At 47.2% G+C, this 23,821-nt stretch overlaps 1 protein-coding gene across 4 annotated transcripts in view; it reads right to left on the reverse strand.

Annotated features, from left to right (window-relative positions):
• The window catches only part of LOC124004040 (myoD family inhibitor-like), a 118,990-nt gene that overhangs the window by 64,156 nt on the left and 31,013 nt on the right, over positions 1–23,821 (reverse strand). For all 4 annotated transcript variants that reach the window (XM_046312783.1, XM_046312781.1, XM_046312782.1 and 1 more), the window contains exon 3: positions 4,295–4,432. In XM_046312783.1, coding sequence (XP_046168739.1) covers positions 4,295–4,432 — 138 coding nt within the window. The remainder of the gene's footprint in view (positions 1–4,294; positions 4,433–23,821) is intronic.

Genomic DNA, 23,821 nt, shown 5'->3' on the forward strand with positions numbered 1-23,821 from the left:
TGTAGGTGTGTGGTGTGTAGGTGTGTGTGTGTGTGTAGGTGTGTGTGTGTGTAGGTGTGTGTGTAGTGTGTGTGTAGGTGTGTAGGTGTGTGTGTGTGTGTGTGTGTGTAGTGTGTGTGTGTAGTTGTGTGTGTGTGTAGGTGTGTGTGTGTAGGTGTGTAGGTGTGTGTGTGTAGTGTGTGTAGGTGTAGGTGTGTAGGTGTGTAGTGTGTGTGTGTAGTGTGTGTGTGTGTGTAGGTGTGTGTGTGTGTAGGTGGTGTGTGTGTAGGTGTGTGTGTGTGTGTGTGTAGGTGTGTGTGTGTGTAGGTGTGTAGTTGTGTGTAGGTGTGTAGGTGTGTGTGTAGGTGTGTGTGTGTGTAGGTGTGTGTGTGTGTAGGTGTGTGTGTGTAGGTGTGTGTAGGTGTGTGTGTAGGTGTGTAGGTGTGTGTGTGTGTGTGTGTGTAGGTGTGTGTGTAGGTGTAGGTGTGTAGGTGTGTGTAGGTGTGTGTAGGTGTGGTGTGTGTAGGTGTGTGTGTGTGTGTGTGTGTGTGTGTGGTGTGTGTGTGTGTGTGTGTGTGTGTAGGTGTGTGTAGGTGTGTGTGTGTGTGTGTAGGTGTGTGTGTGTGTAGGTGTGTGTGTGTGTAGTGTGTGTAGTGTGTGTGTGGTGGTGTCTGTGTGTAGGTGTGTGTGTGTGTAGGTGTGTGTGTAGTGTGGTGTGTGTGTGTGTAGGGTGTGTGTGTGTGTAGGTGTGTGTAGGTGTGTGTGCAGGTGTGTGTGTAGGTGTGTGTGTGTGTAGGTGTGTGTGTGTAGTGTGTGTGTGTAGGTGTGTGTGTGTGTAGGTGTGTGTGTGTGTAGGTGTGTGTGTGTGTGTAGGTGTGTGTGTGTGTAGGTGTGTGTGTGTGTGTAGGTGTGTGTGTGTGTAGGTGTGTGTGTGTGGTGTGTAGGTGTGTGTGTGTAGGTGTGTGTGTAGTGTGTGTGTGTAGGTGTGTAGTGTGTGTGTAGTGTGTGTGTGTGTAGGTGTGTGTGTAGGTGTAGGTGTGTAGGTGTGTAGGTGTAGGTGTGTAGTGTGTGTAGGTGTGTGTAGGTGTGTAGGTGTGTAGGTGTAGGTGTGTAGGTGTGTGTGTGTGTGTGTAGGTGTGTGTGTAGGTGTGTAGTGTGTGTAGGTGTGTGTAGGGTGTGTGTAGGTGTGTGTGTAGGTGTGTAGGTGTGTAGGTGTGTGTGTGTGTGTAGGGTGTGTGTGTGTGTAGGTGTGTAGGTGTGTGTAGGTGTGTGTAGGTGTGTAGGTGTGTGTGTGTGTGTAGGTGTGTGTAGGTGTGTGTAGGTGTGTAGGTGTGTGTGTGGTGGTGTGTAGGTGTGTGTGTGTGTGTGTGTGTGTAGGTGTGTGTAGGTGTGTGTAGGTGTGTAGGTGTGTGTAGGTGTGTGTAGGTGTGTGTAGGTGTGTGTGTAGGTGTGTGTAGGTGTGTGTGTGTGTGTAGGTGTGTGTGTAGGTGTGTGTAGGTGTGTAGGTGTGTGTGTGTGTGTGTGTGTGTGTGTGTGTAGGTGTGTGTGTGTAGGTGTGTGTGTGTAGGTGTGTGTGTAGGTGTGTGTGTGTAGGTGTGTGTGTGTAGGTGTGTGTGTGTAGGTGTGGTGTGTGTGTGTGTGTAGGTGTGTAGGTGTGTAGGTGTGTGTGTGTGTAGGTGTGTGTGTGTAGGTGTGTGTGTGTAGGTGTGTAGTGTGTGTGTAGGTGTGTGTGTGTAGGTGTGTAGTGTGTGTGTGTGTAGGTGTGTGTGTGCAGGTGTGTGTGTGTAGTGTGTGTGTGTAGGTGTGTGTGTGTAGGTGTGTGTAGGTGTAGGTGTGTGTGTAGGTGTGTGTGTAGGTGTGTGTGTGTGTAGGTGTGTGTGTGTAGGTGTGTAGGTGTGTGTGTGTGGTGTGTAGGTGTGTAGGTGTGTGTGTGTGTAGTGTGTGGTGTAGGTGTAGGTGTGTGTAGGTGTGTGTGTGTGTGTGTAGGTGTGTGTGTAGGTGTGTGTGTGTGTGTGTGTGTGTGTAGGTGTGTGTGTGTGTGTGTGTGTAGGTGTGTGTGTGTAGGTGTGTGTGTGTAGGTGTGTAGGTGTGTGTGTGTGTGTGTAGGTGTGTGTAGGTGTGTGTGTAGGTGTGTGTGTGTAGGTGTGTGTGTGTGTAGTGTGTGTGTGTAGGTGTGTGTGTGTGTAGGTGTGTGTAGGTGTGTGTGTGTGTGTGTGTAGGTGTGTAGTGTGTGTAGGTGTGTGTGTGTAGGTGTGTGTAGGTGTGTGTGTAGGTGTGTGTAGGTGTGTGTGTGTGTAGGTGTGTAGGTGTGTAGGTGTGTGTGTGTAGGTGTGTGTGTGTGTGTGTAGTAGTGTGTGTGTGTGTAGGTGTGTAGGTGTGTAGGTGTGTGTGTAGGTGTGTGTGTAGGTGTGTGTGTAGGTGTGTGTAGGTGTGTGTGTGTAGGTGTGTGTGTGTGTGTGTAGGTGTGTGTGTGTGTGTGTGTGTGTGTAGGTGTGTGTGTGTAGGTGTGTGTGTGTGTGGTGTGTAGGTGTGTGTGTGTGTAGGTGTGTGTAGGTGTGTGTGTGTAGGTGTGTGTGTGTGTGTGTGTGTGTAGGTGTGTGTGTAGGTGTGTGTGTGTAGGTGTGTGTGTGTGTAGTGTGTGTGTGTGTAGGTGTGTGTGTAGGTGTGTGTAGGTGTGTGTGTAGGTGTGTGGTAGGTGTGTGTGTGTGTGTAGGTGTGTGTGGTGTGTGTGTGTAGGTGGTGTGTAGGTGTGTAGGTGTGTGTGTGTGTAGGTGTGTGTGTAGGTGTGTAGGTGTGTAGGTGTGTAGTGTGTAGGTGTGTGTAGGTGTGTGTGTAGGTGTGTAGGTGTGTGTGTAGGTGTGTGTGTGTAGGTGTGTGTGTGTAGGTGTGTGTGTAGGTGTGTGTGTGTGTGTGTGTGTGTGTAGTGTGTGTGTAGGTGTGTAGGTGTGTGTGTGTAGGTGTGTGTAGGTGTGTGTGTGTGTAGGTGTGTAGGTGTGTGTGTAGGTGTGTGTAGGTGTGTAGGTGTGTAGGTGTGTGTGTGTGTGTAGGTGTGTGTGTGTAGGTGTGTGTGTAGGTGTGTGTGTAGGTGTGTGTGTAGGTGTGTGTGTAGGTGTGTAGTGTGTGTAGGTGTGTGTGTAGGTGTGTGTGTAGTGTGTGTGTAGGTGTGTAGGTGTGTAGGTGTGTGTGTAGGTGTGTGTAGGTGTGTAGGTGTGTGTGTAGGTGTGTGTGTAGGTGTGTGGTGTGTAGGTGTGTGTGTAGGTGTGTGTGTAGGTGTGTGTAGGTGTGTGTGTGGTGGTGTGTAGGTGGTGTGTGTAGGTGTGTAGGTGTGTAGGTGTGTAGGGTGTGTGTAGGTGTGTGTGTAGGGTGTGTGTGGTGTGTAGGTGTAGGTGTGTGTGTAGGTGTGTAGGTGTGTAGGTGGTGTGTAGGTGTAGGTGTGTAGTGTGTGTAGGTGTGTGTGTAGGTGTGTAGGTGTGTGTGTGTGTAGGTGTGTAGGTGTGTGTAGGTGTGTAGGTGTGTGTGTGTAGGTGTAGGTGTGTGTGGGTAGGTGTGTGTGTGTAGGTGTGTAGGTGTAGGTGTAGGTGTGTAGGTGTGTAGGTGTGTGTGTAGGTGTGTAGGTGTGTAGGTGTGTAGGTGTGTGTGGGTAGGTGTGTGTAGGTGTGTAGGTGTGTAGGTGTAGGTGTGTAGGTGTGTAGGTGTGTGTGTGTAGGTGTGTGTGTGTGTGTAGGTGTGTAGGTGTGTGTGTGTGTAGGTGTGTGTGTGTAGGTGTGTGTGTGTGTAGGTGTGTGTGTGTGTGTGTGTAGGTGTGTGTGTAGGGTGTGTGTAGGTGTGTGTGTGTGTATGGTGTGTGTGTGTGTGTGTGTGTGTGTGTGTAGGTGTGTGTGTGTGTGTGTGTGTGTAGGTGTGTGTGTGTGTGTGTGTGTGTGTGTGTGTGTGTGTGTGTGTGTGTGTGTGTGTAGGTGTGTGTGTGTGTGTGTGTGTGTGTGTGTGTGTGTGTGTGTGTGTGTGTGTGTGTGTGTGTAGGTGTGTGTGTGTGTGTGTGTGTGTAGTGTGTGTGTGTGTGTGTAGTGTGTGTGTGTGTAGGTGTGTAGGTGTGTGTGTGTGTGTGTGTGTGTGTGTGTGTGTGTGTGTGTGTGTGTGTAGGTGTGTGTGTAGGTGTGTGTGTGTATGTGTGTAGGTGTGTGTGTGTGTGTGTGTGTGTGTGTGTGTGTGTGTGTGTGTAGGTGTGTGTGTATGTAGGTGTGTGTGTGTATGTAGGTGTGTGTGTGTGTGTAGGTGTGTGTAGGTGTGTGTAGGTGTGTGTAGGTGTGTAACTCACAGGTAATGCTCTTGCTAGGTGTCGTCAGGTCCGGCTGTGAGAGACTGTTGTTGTTGTTGCCGTTCTCCGAGTCTCCTAGCAACCCCTCTGGTTTAACCTTTGGCCTCTCGATGAGGGGCTCCATGCTCCTGTCCAAATCTGGAAGTAACAGAGAGAGAGGAGAGACAGACAGAGGGACAGGACCAATGTTCCCTCTAAGCTGCGTGGGCACAGCTTCCCTCAGACTGCCACACTGAAGAAATGACGCGCAGAGAAGCACAAGATTGAACTTCACTCAACTTTATACAGTTTTCCCCGTTAGTTAACACTATCATCGTTTCCCCGTTAGTTAACATTATCATACGTAATTTCCGGTCACAACTTGCAGACTTGTTTACATGTTGCTGTGGATCTTGTGCGTTTTGTTGCCAACCTTACTTTGCTACCTGACAACTTTACGTTTTTACTTTTTAATTACCGTTTACATTTTTTGGTTTTTCCCTCAACTTTTTTTCATTTAACTTTTTTACTCCGGACGCTTTATCTGGACGTGATTCGTCAGGACCTCCACCAGCCGAAGCTAAGTAGTATGATGCTTTATCTGGACGTGATTCGTCAGGACCTCCACCAGCCGAAGCTAAGTAGTATGATGCTTTATCTGGATGTGATTCGTCAGGACCTCCACCAGCCGAAGCTAAGTAGTAACATTAACATGATGCTTTATCTGGATGTGATTCGTCAGGACCTCCACCAGCCGAAGCTAAGTAGTAACATTAACATGATGCTTTATCTGGACGTGGTTCTTCAGGACCTCCACCAGCCGAAGCTAAGTAGTAACATTAACATGATGCTTTATCTGGACTTGGTTCTTCAGGACCTCCAACAGCCGAAGCTAAGTAGTAACATTAACATGATGCTTTATCTGGACGTGATCCGTCAGGACCTCCAACAGCCGAAGCTAAGTAGTATGATGCTTTATCTGGATGTGATTCGTCAGGACCTCCACCAGCCGAAGCTAAGTAGTAACATTAACATGATGCTTTATCTGGACGTGGTTCTTCAGGACCTCCACCAGCCGAAGCTAAGTAGTAACATTAACATGATGCTTTATCTGGACGTGGTTCTTCAGGACCTCCAACAGCCGAAGCTAAGTAGTAACATTAACATGATGCCTTCTAATTGCAGTCGCTGTACTCTGTACACGCTGTATAATATACAGGAGAACGATCGCCTTACGGCGAGGATAGCTGTGCTGCAAGCCCAGCTTCAGAAGTCATCGTTAGGCAAGGGTAATTTCAGTGTAGGAAAGGATGAAACAGCGTCTGTGCCACCAGTAAGTACAGATAGTAAAGTTAGTATAAATCCCCTCGCTGGTCCCCGCAGCCGGACAACTTTCTCATGGTTTCTGGAGGGAAATGCTGTAGGAATGCTCAACTGGTGTTGCTCATTCAGCCAACAGAAACTTTCAACCGGTTTTCCCCATTAAGCAGCGAGTCGGAGTCTGAGGCCGAGCCTTCTCTGGTCTCTACTCCTCCCGTTACGGGGTCTGAGACGCCGAAGCTTCCCACCATTAGCTCTGACAAATTGAAAACCCTAGTCATTGGCGACTCCATTACCCGCAGTATTAGACTTAAAACGAACCATCCATCGATCATACAATGTTTACCAGGGGGCAGGGCTACCGACGTTAAGGCTAATCTGAAGGGTGCTGGCTGATGGTGCTGGCTAAAGCTAAAACTGGCGAGTGTAGAGAGTGTAGAGATATTGTTATCCACGTCGGCACCAACGTTGTTAGGATGAAACAGTCAGAGGTCAACAAGCGCAACATAGCTTCAGCATGTAAATCAGCTAGAAAGATGTGTCGTCATCGAGTAATTGTCTCTGGCCCCCTCCCAGTTAGGGGGAGTGATGAGCTCTACAGCAGTCTCACAATTCAATCGGTGGGTGAAAACTGTTTTCTGTCCCTCCCAAGAGATAGAATTTGTAGATAATTGCCCCTCCTTCTGGGACTCACCCACAAACAGGACCAAGCCTGGGAATTGACTGAGTCCATCCTAGCTGGAGGGGTGCTTTCATCTTATCTACCAACATAGACAGGACTCTAACTCCTCTAGCTCCACAATGAAATAGGATGCAGGCCAGGCAGCAGGCTGTTAGCCAGCCTGCCAGCTTAGTGGAGTCTGCCACTAGCACAGTCAGTTTAGTCAGGTCAGCTATCCCCATTGAGACCGTGTCTGTGCCTCGACCTGGGTCGAAAACTAAACATGGCGGTGTTTGCCTTAGTAATCTCACTAGGATAAAGACCTCCTCCATTCCTGCCATTATTGAAAGAGATCGTGATACCTCACATCTCAAAATAGGGCTAATTAATGTTAGATCCCTTACTTCAAAGGCAGTTACAGTGCCTTGCGAAAGTATTCAGCCCCCTTGAACTTTGCGACCTTTTGCCACATTTCAGGCTTCAAAAGATATAAAACTGTATTTTTTTTGTGAAGAATCAACAACAAGTGGGACACAATCATGAAGTGGAACGACATTTATTGGATATTTAAACCTTTCTAACAAATCAAAAACTGAAAAATTGGGCGTGGAGCAAACTCTCTCCAGAAGTTCAGTGAGGATCTCTGAATGATCCAATGTTGACCTAAATGACTAATGATGATAAATACAATCCACCTGTGTGTAATCAAGTCTCCGTATAAATGCACCTGCACTGTGATAGTCTCAGAGGTCCGTTAAAAGCGCAGAGAGCATCATGAAGAACAAGGAACACACCAGGCTGGTCCGAGATACTGTTGTGAAGTTTAAAGCCGGATTTGGATACAAAGGGATTTCCCAAGCTTTAAACATCCCAAGGAGCACTGTGCAAGCAATAATATTGAAATGGAAGGAGTATCAGACCACTGCAAATCTACCAAGACCTGGCCGTCCCTCTAAACTTTCAGCTCATACAAGGAGAAGACTGATCAGAGATGCAGCCAAGAGGCCCATGATCACTCTGGATGAACAGCAGAGATCTACAGCTGAGGTGGGAGACTCTGTCCATAGGACAACAATCAGTCGTATATTTCACAAATCTGGCCTTTATGGAAGTGGCAAGACGAAAGCCATTTCTTAAAGATATCCATAAAAAGTGTTGTTTAAAGTTTGCCACAAGCCACCTGGGAGACACAACAAACATGTGGAAGAAGGTGCTCTGGTCAGATGAAACCAAAATTGAACTTTTTGGCAACAATGCAAAACGTTATGTTTAGCGTAAAAGCAACACAGCTCATCACCCTGAACACACCATCCCCACTGTCAAACATGGTGGTGGCAGCATCATGGTTTGGGCCTGCTTTTCTTCAGCAGGGACAGGGAAGATGGTTAAAATTGATGGGAAGATGGATGGAGCCAAATACAGGACCATTCTGGAAGAAAACCTGATGGAGTCTGCAAAAGACCTGAGACTAGGACGGATATTTGTCTTCCAACAAGACAATGATCCAAAACATAAAGCAAAATCTACAATGGAGTGGTTCAAAAATAAACATATCCAGGTGTTAGAATGGCCAAGTCAAAGTTCAGACCTGAATCCAATCGAGATTCTGTGGAAAGAACTGAAAACTGCTGTTCACAAATGCTCTCCATCCAACCTCACTGAGCTCGAGTTGTTTTGCAAGGAGGAATGGGAAAAAATTTCAGTCTCTCGGTGTGAAAAACTGATAGAGACATACCCCAAGCGACTTACAGCTGTAATCGCAGCAAAAGGTGGTGCTACAAAGTATTAACTTAAGGGGGCTGAATAATTTTGCACGCCCAATTTTTCAGTTTTTGATATGTTAAAAAAGTTTGAAATATCCAATAAATGTCATTCCACTTCATGATTGTGTCCCACTTGTTGTTGATTCTTCACAAAAATATACAGTTTTAGATCTTTATGTTTGAAGCCTGAAATGTGGCAAAAGGTCGCAAAGTTCAAGGGGGCCGAATACTTTCGCAAGGCACTGTATAGTTAATGAACTAATCACTGATCATAATCTTGATGTGATTGGCCTGACTGAAACATGGCTTAAGCCTGAAGAATTTACTGTGTTAAACAAGGCCTCACCTCCTGGTTACACTAGTGACCATTTCCCCCGTGCATCTCGCAAAGGCGGAGGTGTTGCTAACATTTACGATAGCAAATTTCAAATTACAAAAAAATGGCGTTTTCGTCTTTTGAGCTTCTCGTCATGAAATCTATGCAGCCTATCCAATCACTTTTTATCGCTACTGTTTACAGGCCTCCTGGACCATATAAACCGTTCCTCATTGAGTTTGGTGACTTTAATATTCACATGGAAAAGTCCACAGACCCACTCCAAAAGGCTTTCGGAGCCATCATCATCTCAGTGGGTTTTGTCCAACATGTCTCTGGACGTACTCACTGTCCCAGTCATACTCTGGACCTAGTTTTGTCCAATGGAATAAATTTTGTGGATCTTAATGTTTTTCCTCATAATCCTGGACTATCGGACCACCATTTTATTACGTTTGCAATCGCAACAAATAATCTGCTCAGACCCCAACCAAGGAAAATCAAAAGTCGTGCTATAAATTCACAGACAACACAAAGATTCCTTGATGTCCTTCCAGACTCCCTCTGCCTACCCAAGGATGTCAGAGGACAAAAATCAGTTAACCACCTAACTGAGGAACTCAATTTAACCTTGCGCAATACCCTAGATGCAGAAGTATCCCTAAAAACTAATAACATTTCTCATAAGAAACTAGCTCCCTGGTATACAGAAAATACCCGAGCTCTGAAGCAAGCTTCCAGAAAATTGGAACGGAAATGGCGCCCCACCAAACTGGAAGTCTTCCGACTAGCTTGGAAAGACAGTACCATGCAGTATCAAAGAGCCCTCACTGCTGCTCGATCATCCTATTTTTCCAACTTAATTGCGGAAAATAAGAACAATCCGAAATGTATGTTTTATACTGTCGCAAAGCTAACTAAAAAGCAGCATTCCCCAAGTGAGGATGGCTTTCACTTCAGCAGTAATACATTCATGAACTTCTTTGAGGAAAAGATCATGATCATTAGAAAGCAAATTACGGACTCCTCTTTAAATGTGCATCAGTTTGTTATATCTGGAGTACTTATCTTGTCTTATCCGGTGTCCTGTGTGAATTTAAGTATGCTCTCTCTAATTCTCTCTCTTTCTTTCTCTCTCTCTGAGGACCTGAGCCCTAGCCTCAGGACTACCTGGCATGATGGCTCCTTGCTGTCCCCAGAGGTGCTGACTTGCTGCGCCCTCGACACAGTAGTTGAATATTATTATTTGACCATTCTGGTTATTTATGAACATTTGAACATCTTGGCCATGTTCTGTTATAATCTCCACCCGGCACAGCCAGAAGAGGACTGGCCACCCCTCAAAACCTGGTTCCTCTCTATGTTTCTTCCTAGGTTTTGGCCTTTCTAGGGAGTTTTTCCTAGTCACCGTGCTTCTACACCTGCATTGCTTGCTGTTTGGGGTTTTAGGCTGGATTTCTGTACAGCACTTTGAGATATCAGCTGATGTACAAAGGGCTATATTTAATTTGATCAACGTTTCCCTGTTAGTTTACACTATCACCGTTTCCCTGTTTGTTAAGAGGCAACGTTTCCCTGTTAGTTTACACTATCACCGTTTCCCTGTTTGTTAAGAGGCAACGTTTCCCTGTTAGTTTACACTATCACCGTTTCCCTGTTTGTTAAGAGGCAACGTTGCCCTGTTAGTTTACACTATCACCGTTTCCCTGTTTGTTAAGAGGCAACGTTGCCCTGTTAGTTTACACTATCACCGTTTCCCTGTTTGTTAAGAGGCAACGTTGCCCTGTTAGTTTACACTATCACCGTTTCCCTGTTTGTTAAGAGGCAACGTTGCCCTGTTAGTTTACACTATCACCGTTTCCCTGTTAGTTTACACTATCACCGTTTCCCTGTTTGTTAAGAGGCAACGTTTCCCTGTTAGTTTACACTATCACCGTTTCCCTGTTTGTTAAGAGGCAACGTTTCCCTGTTAGTTTACACTATCACCGTTTCCCTGTTAGTTTACACTATCACCGTTTCCCTGTTTGTTAAGAGGCAACGTTTCCCTGTTAGTTTACACTATCACCATTTCCCTGTTTGTTAAGAGGCAACGTTTCCCTGTTAGTTTACACTATCACCATTTCCCTGTTTGTTAAGAGGCAACGTTTCCCTGTTAGTTTACACTATCACCGTTTCCCTGTTAGTTTACACTATCACCGTTTCCCTGTTTGTTAAGAGGCAACGTTGCCCTGTTAGTTTACACTATCACCGTTTCCCTGTTTGTTAAGAGGCACCGTTTCCCTGTTAGTTTACACTATCACCGTTTCCCTGTTTGTTTACACTATCACCGTTTCCCTGTTTGTTAAGAGGCAACGTTACCCTGTTAGTTTACACTATCACCGTTTCCCTGTTTGTTAAGAGGCAACGTTTCCCTGTTAGTTTACACTATCACCGTTTCCCTGTTAGTTTACACTATCACCGTTTCCCTGTTTGTTAAGAGGCAACGTTGCCCTGTTAGTTTACACTATCACCGTTTCCCTGTTTGTTAAGAGGCAACGTTGCCCTGTTAACACTCAACTACACTTGTTTGGAGATCAAAGCCAGAGCTTAATTTAACCATGTGTGCACATTTTGTTCATATCCTTTGCTAGTTAAGAGTTATTAGCCCAGTTATAGATAGTTTGTAGTCAGCAATAAGGGAATGATTACTTCCTACAAGATTACAAAAGTGTACATTTCTAGACATTATGAAAATCAAGTCAAGTAAAGAGAGAGAGAAGAGAGACTAGGACAGGACACACATTCATCTGGAGGTAACAGAGAGAGAAGAGAGAGAGAAGAGAGACTGGGACAGGACACGCATTCATCTGGAGGTAACAGAGAGAGAAGAGAGAGAGACTGGGACAGGACACACATTCATCTGGAGGTAACAGAGAGAGAAGAGAGAGAGACTGGGACAGGACACACATTCATCTGGAGGTAACAGAGAGAGGAGAGAGACTGGGACAGGACACACATTCATCTGGAGGTAACAGAGAGAGAAGAAAGAGAGAAGAGAGACGGGGACAGGACACACATTCATCTGGAGGTAACAGAGAGAGAAGAAAGAGAGAAGAGAGACTGGGACAGGACACACATTCATATGGAGGTAACAGAGAGAGAGAAGAGAGACTGGGACAGGACACACATTCATCTGGAGGTAACAGAGAGAGAAGAAAGAGAGAAGAGAGACGGGGACAGGACACACATTCATCTGGAGGTAACAGAGAGAGAAGAAAGAGAGAAGAGAGACTGGGACAGGACACACATTCATCTGGAGGTAACAGAGAGAGAGAAGAGAGACTGGGACAGGACACACATTCATCTGGAGGTAACAGAGAGAGAAGAGAGAGAGAAGAGAGACGGGGACAGGACACACATTCATCTGGAGGTAACAGAGAGAGAAGAGAGACTGGGACAGGACACACATTCATCTGGAGGTAACAGAGAGAGAAGAGAGACTGGGACAGGACACACATTCATCTGGAGGTAACAGAGAGAGAAGAAAGAGAGAAGAGAGACTGGGACAGGACACACATTCATCTGGAGGTAACAGAGAGAGAAGAGAGAGAGAAGAGAGACTGGGACAGGACACATTCATCTGGAGGTAACAGAGAGAGAAGAGAGACTGGGACAGGACACACATTCATCTGGAGGTAACAGAGAGAGAAGAAAGAGAGAAGAGAGACTGGGACAGGACACACATTCATCTGGAGGTAACAGAGAGAGAAGAAAGAGAGAAGAGAGACGGGGACAGGACACACATTCATCTGGAGGTAACAGAGAGAGAAGAGAGACTGGGACAGGACACACATTCATCTGGAGGTAACAGAGAGAGGAGAGAGAGAGACTGGGACAGGACACACATTCATCTGGAGGTAACAGAGAGAGAAGAGAGACTGGGACAGGACACACATTCATCTGGAGGTAACAGAGAGAGAAGAGAGAGAGACTGGGACAGGACACACATTCATCTGGAGGTAACAGAGAGAAGAGAGACTGGGACAGGACACACATTCATCTGGAGGTAACAGAGAGAGAAGAAAGAGAGAAGAGAGACTGGGACAGGACACACATTCATCTGGAGGTAACAGAGAGAGAAGAGAGACTGGGACAGGACAGCCATTCATCTAGAGGTAACAGAGAGAGAAGAGAGAGAGAAGAGAGCCTGGGACAGGACACACATTCATCTGGAGGTAACAGAGAGAGAAGAGAAACTGGGACAGGACACACATTCATCTGGAGGTAACAGAGAGAGAAGAGAAACTGGGACAGGACACACATTCATCTGGAGGTAACAGAGAGAGAAGAGAAACTGGGACAGGACACACATTCATCTGGAGGTAACAGAGAGAGAAGAGAGACTGGGACAGGACACACATTTATCTGGAGGTAACAGAGAGAGAAGAGAGACTGGGACAGGACACACATTCATCTGGAGGTAACAGAGAGAGAAGAGAGAGAGAAGAGAGACTGGGACAGGACACACATTCATCTGGAGGTAACAGAGAGAGAAGAAAGAGAGAAGAGAGACTGGGACAGGACACACATTCATCTGGAGGTAACAGAGAGAGAAGAGAGACTGGGACAGGACACACATTCATCTGGAGGTAACAGAGCCTGGGACAGGACACACATTTATCTGGAGGTAACAGAGAGAGAAGGGAGACTGGGACAGGACAGCCATTCATCTGGAGGTAACAGAGAGAGAAGAGAGAGAGAAGAGAGCCTGGGACAGGACACACATTCATCTGGAGGTAACAGAGAGAGAAGAGAAACTGGGACAGGACACACATTCATCTGGAGGTAACAGAGAGAGAAGAGAGACTGGGACAGGACACACATTTATCTGGAGGTAACAGAGAGAGAAGAGAGACTGGGACAGGACACACATTCATCTGGAGGTAACAGAGAGAGAAGAGAGAGAGAAGAGAGACTGGGACAGGACACGCATTCATCTGGAGGCAACAGAGAGAGAGAAGAGAGACTGGGACAGGACACACATTCATCTGGAGGTAACAGAGAGAGAAGAAAGAGAGAAGAGAGACTGGGACAGGACACACATTCATCTGGAGGTAACAGAGAGAGAAGAGAGACTGGGACAGGACACACATTCATCTGGAGGTAACAGAGAGAGAAGAGAGAGAGAGAAGAGAGAGAGAAGAGAGAGAGAGAAGAGAGAGAGAAGAGAGACTGGGACAGGACACACATTCATCTGGAGGTAACAGAGAGAGAAGAAAGAGAGAAGAGAGACTGGGACAGGACACACATTCATCTGGAGGTAACAGAGAGAGAAGAAAGAGAGAAGAGAGACTGGGACAGGACACACATTCATCTGGAGGTAACAGAGAGAGAAGAGAGACTGGGACAGGACACACATTCATCTGGAGGTAACAGAGAGAGGAGAGAGAGAGACTGGGACAGGACACACATTCATCTGGAGGTAACAGAGAGAGAAGAGAGACTGGGACAGGACACACATTCATCTGGAGGTAACAGAGAGAGAAGAGAGAGAGAGAAGAGAGACTGGGACAGGACACACATTCATCTGGAGGTAACAGAGAGAAGAGAGACTGGGACAGGACACACATTCATCTGGAGGTAACAGAGAGAGAAAGAGAGAAGAGAGACTGGGACAGGACACACATTCATCTGGAGGTAACAGAGAGAGAAGAGAGACTGGGACAGGACAGCCATTCATCTAGAGGTAACAGAGAGAGAAGAGAGAGAGAAGAGAGCCTGGGACAGGACACACATTCATCTGGAGGTAACAGAGAGAGAAGAGAAACTGGGACAGGACACACATTCATCTGGAGGTAACAGAGAGAGAAGAGAAACTGGGACAGGACACACATTCATCTGGAGGTAACAGAGAGAGAAGAGAGACTGGGACAGGACACACATTCATCTGGAGGTAACAGAGAGAGAAGAGAGAGAGAAGAGAGACTGGGACAGGACACACATTCATCTGGAGGTAACAGAGAGAGAAGAAAGAGAGAAGAGAGACTGGGACAGGACACACATTCATCTGGAGGTAACAGAGAGAGAAGAGAGAGAGAGATTCAGAGAGACTGGGACAGGACACACATTCATCTGGAGGTAACAGAGAGAGAAGAGAGACTGGGACAGGACACACATTCATCTGGAGGTAACAGAGAGAGAAGAGAAGAGAGACTGGGACAGGACACACATTCATCTGGAGGTAACAGAGAGAAGAGAGAAACTGGGACAGGACACATTCATCTGGAGGTAACAGAGAGAGAAGAGAGACTGGGACAGGACACACATTCATCTGGAGGTAACAGAGAGAGAAGAGAGACTGGGACAGGACACACATTCATCTGGAGGTAACAGAGAGAGAAGAGAGAGAGAAGAGAGACTGGGACAGGACACACATTCATCTGGAGGTAACAGAGAGAGAAGAGAGACTGGGACAGGACACACATTCATCTGGAGGTAACAGAGAGAGAAGAGAGACTGGGACAGGACACACATTCATCTGGAGGTAACAGAGAGAGAAGAGAGACTGGGACAGGACACACATTCATCTGGAGGTAACAGAGAGAGAAGAGAGACTGGGACAGGACACACATTCATCTGGAGGTAACAGAGAGAGAAGAGAGACTGGGACAGGACACACATTCATCTGGAGGTAACAGGAGAGAAGAGAGACTGGGACAGGACATTCATCTGGAGGTAACAGAGAGACTGGGACAGGACACACATTCATCTGGAGGTAACAGAGAGAAGAGAGACTGGGACAGGACACACATTCATCTGGAGGTAACAGAGAGAGAAGAGAGACTGGGACAGGACACACATTCATCTGGAGGTAACAGAGAGAGAAGAAAGAGAGAAGAGACTGGGACAGGACACACATTCATCTGGAGGTAACAGAGAGAGAAGAGAGACTGGGACAGGACACACATTCATCTGGAGGTAACAGATTTAGAGAAGAGAGAGAGAAGAGACTGGGACAGGACACACATTCATCTGGAGGTAACAGAGAGAAGAGAGAGAAGAGAGCCTGGGACAGGACACACATTCATCTGGAGGTAACAGAGAGAGAAGAGAAACTGGGACAGGACACACATTCATCTGGAGGTAACAGAGAGAGAAGAGAGACTGGGACAGGACACACATTCATCTGGAGGTAACAGAGAGAGAAGAGAAACTGGGACAGGACACACATTCATCTGGAAGAGAGAAGGGACAGGACAGGACACACATTCATCTGGAGGTAACAGAGAGAGAAGAGAGACTGGGACAGGACACACATTCATCTGGAGGTAACAGAGAGAGAAGAGAGAGAGAAGAGAGACTGGGACAGGACACACATTCATCTGGAGGTAACAGAGAGAGAAGAGAGAGAGAAGAGAGACTGGGACAGGACACACATTCATCTGGAGGTAACAGAGAGAGAAGAGAGACTGGGACAGGACACACATTCATCTGGAGGTAACAGAGAGAGAAGAGAGAGAGAAGAGAGACAGGACACACATTCATCTGGAGTAACAGAGAGAGAGAGAGAGAAGAGAGACTGGGACAGGACACACATTCATCTGGAGGTAACAGAGAGAGAAGAGAGACTGGGACAGGACACACATTCATCTGGAGGTAACAGAGCGAGAAGAGAGAGAGAGAAGAGAGAGAGAAGAGAGAGAGAGAAGAGAGAGAGAGAAGAGAGACTGGGACAGGACACACATTCATCTGGAGGTAACAGAGAGAGGAGAGAGAGAGAAGAGAGACTGGGACAGGACACACATTCATCTGGAGGTAACAGAGAGAGAAGAGAGACTGGGACAGGACACATTCATCTGGAGGTAACAGAGAGAGAAGAGAGACTGGGACAGGACACACATTCATCTGGAGGTAACAGAGAGAGAAGAGAGACTGGGACAGGACACACATTCATCTGGAGGTAACAGAGAGAGAAGAGAGACTGGGACAGGACACACATTCATCTGGAGGTAACAGAGAGAGAAGAGAGAGAGAAGAGAGACTGGGACAGGACACACATTCATCTGGAGGTAACAGAGAGAGAAGAGAGACTGGGACAGGACACACATTCATCTGGAGGTAACAGAGAGAGAAGAGAGAGAGAAGAGAAACTGGGACAGGACACACATTCATCTGGAGGTAACAGAGAGAGAAGAAAGAGAGAAGAGAGACTGGGACAGGACACATTCATCTGGAGGTAACAGAGAGAGAAGAGAGACTGGGACAGGACACACATTCATCTGGAGGTAACAGAGAGAGAAGAGAGACTGGGACAGGACACACATTCATCTGGAGGTAACAGAGAGAGAAGAAAGAGAGAAGAGAGACTGGGACAGGACACACATTCATCTGGAGGTAACAGAGAGAGAGAAGAGAGACTGGGACAGGACACACATTCATCTGGAGATAACAGAGAGAGAAGAGAGAGAGAGAAGAGAGACTGGGACAGGACACACATTCATCTGGAGGTAACAGAGAGAGAAGAGAGAGAGAAGAGAGACTGGGACAGGACACACATTCATCTGGAGGTAACAGAGAGAGAAGAGAGACTGGGACAGGACACACATTCATCTGGAGGTAACAGAGAGAGAAGAGAGACTGGGACAGGACACACATTCATCTGGAGGTAACAGAGAGAGAAGAGAAACTGGGACAGGACACACATTTATCTGGAGGTAACAGAGAGAGAAGAGAGACTGGGACAGGACACACATTCATCTGGAGGTAACAGAGAGAGAAGAGAGAGAGACTGGGACAGGACACACATTCATCTGGAGGTAACAGAGAGAGAAGAGAAACTGGGACAGGACACACATTCATCTGGAGGTAACAGAGAGAGAAGAAAGAGAGAAGAGAGACTGGGACAGGACACACATTCATCTGGAGGTAACAGAGAGAGAAGAAAGAGAGAAGAGAGACTGGGACAGGACACACATTCATCTGGAGGTAACAGAGAGAGAAGAGAGACTGGGACAGGACACACATTCATCTGGAGGTAACAGAGAGAGAAGAAAGAGAGAAGAGAGACTGGGACAGGACACACATTCATCTGGAGGTAACAGAGAGAGAAGAGAGAGAGAAGAGAGACTGGGACAGGACACACATTCATCTGGAGGAAACAGAGAGAGAAGAGAGAGAGAAGAGAGACTGGGATAGGACACACATTCATCTGGAGGTAACAGAGAGAGAAGAAAGAGAGAAGAGAGACTGGGACAGGACACACATTCATCTGGAGGTAACAGAGAGAGAAGAGAGAGAGAAGAGAGACTGGGACAGGACACACATTCATCTGGAGGTAACAGAGAGAAGAGAGAGAGAGAGAAGAGAGACTGGGACAGGACACACATTCATCTGGAGGTAACAGAGAGAGAAGAGAAACTGGGACAGGACACACATTCATCTGGAGGTAACAGAGCGAGAAGAAAGAGAGAAGAGAGACTGGGACAGGACACACATTCATCTGGAGGTAACAGAGAGAGGAGAGAAGAGAGACTGGGACAGGACACACATTCATCTGGAGGTAACAGAGCGAGAAGAAAGAGAGAAGAGAGACTGGGACAGGACACACATTCATCTGGAGGTAACAGAGCGAGAAGAAAGAGAGAAGAGAGACTGGGACAGGACACACATTCATCTGGAGGTAACAGAGAGAGAAGAAAGAGAGAAGAGAGACTGGGACAGGACACACATTCATCTGGAGGTAACAGAGAGAGAGAGAGAGAGAGGAGAGACTGGGACAGGACACACATTCATCTGGAGGTAACAGAGAGAGAAGAGAGAGAGAGGAGAGACTGGGACAGGACACACATTCATCTGGAGGTAACAGAGAGAGAAGAGAGACTGGGACAGGACACACATTCATCTGGAGGTAACAGAGAGAGAAGAAAGAGAGAAGAGAGACTGGGACAGGACACACATTCATCTGGAGGTAACAGAGAGAGAAGAAAGAGAGAAGAGAGACTGGGACAGGACACACATTCATCTGGAGGTAACAGAGAGAGAAGAAAGAGAGAAGAGAGACTGGGACAGGACACACATTCATCTGGAGGTAACAGAGAGAGAAGAAAGAGAGAAGAGAGACTGGGACAGGACACACATTCATCTGGAGGTAACAGAGAGAGAAGAAAGAGAGAAGAGAGACGGGGACAGGACACACATTCATCTGGAGGTAACAGAGAGAGAAGAGAGACTGGGACAGGACACACATTCATCTGGAGGTAACAGAGAGAGAAGAGACACTGGGACAGGACACACATTCATCTGGAGGTAACAGAGAGAGAAGAGAGAGAGAAGAGAGACTGGGACAGGACACACATTCATCTGGAGGTAACAGAGAGAGAAGAGAGACTGGGACAGGACACACATTCATCTGGAGGTAACAGAGAGAGAAGAGAGAGAGACTGGGACAGGACACACATTCATCTGGAGGTAACAGAGAGAGAAGAGAGACTGGGACAGGACACACATTCATCTGGAGGTAACAGAGAGAGAAGAAAGAGAGAAGAGAGACTGGGACAGGACACACATTCATCTGGAGGTAACAGAGAGAGAAGAAAGAGAGAAGAGAGACTGGGATAGGACACATTCATCTGGAGGTAACAGAGAGAGAAGAAAGAGAGAAGAGAGACTGGGACAGGACACACATTCATCTGGAGGTAACAGAGAGAGAAGAGAGAGAGAAGAGAGACTGGGACAGGACACATTCATCTGGAGGTAACAGAGAGAGAAGAGAGAGAGAAGAGAGACTGGGACAGGACACACATTCATCTGGAGGTAACAGAGAGAGAAGAGAGAGAGAAGAGAGACTGGGACAGGACACATTCATCTGGAGGTAACAGAGAGAGAAGAGAGAGAGAAGAGAGACTGGGACAGGACACATTCATCTGGAGGTAACAGAGAGAGAAGAGAGACTGGGACAGGACACACATTCATCTGGAGGTAACAGAGAGAGAGAGAGAGAGAAGAGAGACTGGGACAGGACACACATTCATCTGGAGGTAACAGAGAGAGAAGAGAGACTGGGACAGGACACACATTCATCTGGAGGTAACAGAGAGAGAAGAAAGACTGGGACAGGACACACATTTATCTGGAGGTAACAGAGAGAGAAGAAAGAGAGAAGAGAGACTGGGACAGGACACACATTCATCTGGAGGTAACAGAGAGAGAAGAGAGATTGGGACAGGACACACATTCATCTGGAGGTAACAGAGAGAGAAGAGAGACTGGGACAGGACACATTCATCTGGAGGTAACAGAGAGAGAAGAGAGATTGGGACAGGACACACATTCATCTGGAGGTAACAAAGAGAGAAGAAAGAGAGAAGAGAGACGGGGACAGGACACACATTCATCTGGAGGTAACAGAGAGAGAAGAGAGAAGAGAGACTGGGACAGGACACACATTCATCTGGAGGTAACAGAGAGAGACAGGACACATTCATCTGGAGGTAACAGAGAGAGAGAGACTGGGACAGGACACACATTCATCTGGAGGTAACAGATCTGGAGTAACAGAGAGAGAAGAGAGACTGGGACAGGACACACATTCATCTGGAGGTAACAGAGAGAGAAGAGAGACTGGGACAGGACACACATTCATCTGGAGGTAACAGAGAGAGAAGAGAGACTGGGACAGGACACACATTCATCTGGAGGTAACAGAGAGAGAAGAGAGACTGGGACAGGACACACATTCATCTGGAGGTAACAGAGAGAGAAGAGAGACTGGGACAGGACACATTCATCTGGAGGTAACAGAGAGAGAAGAGAGACTGGGACAGGACACACATTCATCTGGAGGTAACAGAGAGAAGAGAGACTGGGACAGGACACACATTCATCTGGAGGTAACAGAGAGAGAAGAGAGACTGGGACAGGACATTCATCTGGAGTAACAGAGAGAGAAGAGAGACTGGGACAGGACACACATTCATCTGGAGGTAACAGAAAGAGAGAAGAGAGACTGGGACAGGACACACATTCATCTGGAGGTAACAGAGAGAGAAGAGAGAGAAGAGAGACTGGGACAGGACACACATTCATCTGGAGGTAACAGAGAGAGAAGAGAGAGAGAAGAGAGACTGGGACAGGACACATTCATCTGGAGGTAACAGAGAGAGAAGAGAGAGAGAAGAGAGACTGGGACAGGACACACATTCATCTGGAGGTAACAGAGAGAGAAGAGAGAGAGAAGAGAGACTGGGACAGGACACACATTCATCTGGAGGTAACACAGAGAGAGAGAGAGAGACTGGGACAGGACACACATTCATCTGGAGGTAACAGAGAAACTGGGACAGACACATTCATCTGGAGGTAACAGAGAGAGAAGAGAGACTGGGACAGGACACACATTCATCTGGAGGTAACAGAGAGAGAAGAGAGACTGGGAGAGAGACTGGGACAGGACACACATTCATCTGGAGGTAACAGAGAGAGAAGAGAGAGAGAAGAGAGACTGGGACAGGACACATTCATCTGGAGGTAACAGAGAGAGAAGAGAGACTGGGACAGGACACACATTCATCTGGAGACTGAGACTGGGACAGGACACACATTCATCTGGAGGTAACAGAGAGAGAAGAGAGAGAAGAGGACAGGACACACATTCATCTGGAGGTAACAGAGAGAAGAGAGACTGGGACAGGACACACATTCATCTGGAGGTAACAGAGAGAGAAGAGAGACTGGGACAGGACACACATTCATCTGGAGGTAACAGAGAGAGAAGAGAGAGAGAAGAGAGACTGGGACAGGACACATTCATCTGGAGGTAACAGAGAGAGAAGAGAGAGAAGAGAGACTGGGACAGGACACATTCATCTGGAGGTAACAGAGAGAGAAGGGACAGGACACACATTCATCTGGAGGTAACAGAGAGAGAAGAAGACTGGGACAGACACACATTCATCTGGAGGTAACAGAGAGAAGAGAGACTGGGACAGGACACACATTCATCTGGAGGTAACAGAGAGAGAAGAGAGAGAGAAGAGAGACTGGGACAGGACACATTCATCTGGAGGTAACAGAGAGAGAAGAGAGAGAGAAGAGAGACTGGGACAGGACACACATTCATCTGGAGGTAACAGAGAGAGAAGAGAGAGAGAAGAGAGACTGGGACAGGACACATTCATCTGGAGGTAACAGAGAGAGAAGAGAGAGAGAAGAGAGACTGGGACAGGACACACATTCATCTGGAGGTAACAGAGAGAGAAGAGAGAGAGAAGAGAGACTGGGACTGGGACAGGACACACATTCATCTGGAGGTAACAGAGAGAGAAGAGAGAGAAGAGAGACTGGGACAGGACACACATTCATCTGGAGGTAACAGAGAGAGAAGAGAGAGAGAAGAGAGACTGGGACAGGACACATTCATCTGGAGGTAACAGAGAGAGAAGAGAGAAGAAGAGACTGGGACAGGACACACATTCATCTGGAGGTAACAGAGAGAGAAGAGAGAGAGAAGAGAGACTGGGACAGGACACATTCATCTGGAGGTAACAGAGAGAGAAGAGAGAGAGAAGAGAGACTGGGACAGGACACACATTCATCTGGAGGTAACAGAGAGAGAAGAAAGAGAGAAGAGAGACTGGGACAGGACACATTCATCTGGAGGTAACAGAGAGAGAAGAGAGAGAGAAGAGAGACTGGGACAGGACACACATTCATCTGGAGGTAACAGAGAGAAGAGAGAGAGAAGAGAGACTGGGACAGGACACACATTCATCTGGAGGTAACAGAGAGAGAAGAGAGAGAGAAGAGAGACTGGGACAGGACACATTCATCTGGAGGTAACAGAGAGAGAAGAGAGAGAGAAGAGAGACTGGGACAGGACACACATTCATCTGGAGGTAACAGAGAGAAGAGAGAGAGAAGAGAGACTGGGACAGGACACATTCATCTGGAGGTAACAGAGAGAGAAGAGAGAGAGAAGAGAGACTGGGACAGGACACACATTCATCTGGAGGTAACAGAGAGAGAAGAAAGAGAGAAGAGAGACTGGGACAGACACACATTCATCTGGAGGTAACAGAGAGAGAAGAGAGACTGGGACAGGACACACATTCATCTGGAGGTAACAGAGAGAGAAGAGAGAGAGACTGGGACAGGACACACATTCATCTGGAGGTAACAGAGAGAAGAGAGACTGGGACAGGACACACATTCATCTGGAGGTAACAGAGAGAGAAGAGAGAGAGAAGAGAGACTGGGACAGGACACACATTCATCTGGAGGTAACAGAGAGAGAAGAGAGACTGGGACAGGACACACATTCATCTGGAGGTAACAGAGAGAGAAGAGAGAGAGAGAAGAGAGACTGGGACAGGACACACATTCATCTGGAGGTAACAGAGAGAGAAGAGAGAGAGAAGAGAGACTGGGACAGGACACATTCATCTGGAGGTAACAGAGAGAGAAGAGAGAGAGAAGAGAGACTGGGACAGGACACACATTCATCTGGAGGTAACAGAGAGAGAAGAGAGACTGGGACAGGACACACATTCATCTGGAGGTAACAGAGAGAGAAGAGAGAGAGAAGAGAGACTGGGACAGGACACACATTCATCTGGAGGTAACAGAGAGAGAAGAGAGAGAGAAAGAGACTGGGACAGGACACATTCATCTGGAGGTAACAGAGAGAGAAGAGAGACTGGGACAGGACACACATTCATCTGGAGGTAACAGAGACTGAAGAGAGAGAGACTGGGACACACACATTCATCTGGAGGTAACAGAGAGAGAGAAAGAGAGACTGGGACAGGACACATTCATCTGGAGGTAACAGAGAGAGAGAGAGAGAAGAGAGACTGGGACAGACACACATTCATCTGGAGGTAACAGAGAGAGAAGAGAGACTGGGACAGGACACACATTCATCTGGAGGTAACAGAGAGAGAGAGAAGAGAGACTGGGACAGGACACACATTCATCTGGAGGTAACAGAGAGAGAAGAGAGAGAGAAGAGAGACTGGGACAGGACACACATTCATCTGGAGGTAACAGAGAGAGAAGAGAGAGAGAAGAGAGACTGGGACAGGACACATTCATCTGGAGGTAACAGAGAGAGAAGAGAGAGAGAAGAGAGACTGGGACAGGACACACATTCATCTGGAGGTAACAGAGAGAGAAGAAAGAGAGAAGAGAGACTGGGACAGGACACACATTCATCTGGAGGTAACAGAGAGAGAAGAGAGACTGGGACAGGACACACATTCATCTGGAGGTAACAGAGAGAAGAGAGAAACTGGGACAGGACACATTCATCTGGAGGTAACAGAGAGAGAAGAGAGACTGGGACAGGACACACATTCATCTGGAGGTAACAGAGAGAGAAGAGAGAGAGAAGAGAGACTGGGACAGGACACATTCATCTGGAGGTAACAGAGAGAGAAGAGAGACTGGGACAGGACACACATTCATCTGGAGGTAACAGAGAGAGAAGAGAGACTGGGACAGGACACACATTC

This window comes from Oncorhynchus gorbuscha, linkage group LG18 (genome assembly GCF_021184085.1).
Source record: "Oncorhynchus gorbuscha isolate QuinsamMale2020 ecotype Even-year linkage group LG18, OgorEven_v1.0, whole genome shotgun sequence".
NCBI lineage: Eukaryota > Metazoa > Chordata > Actinopteri > Salmoniformes > Salmonidae > Oncorhynchus > Oncorhynchus gorbuscha.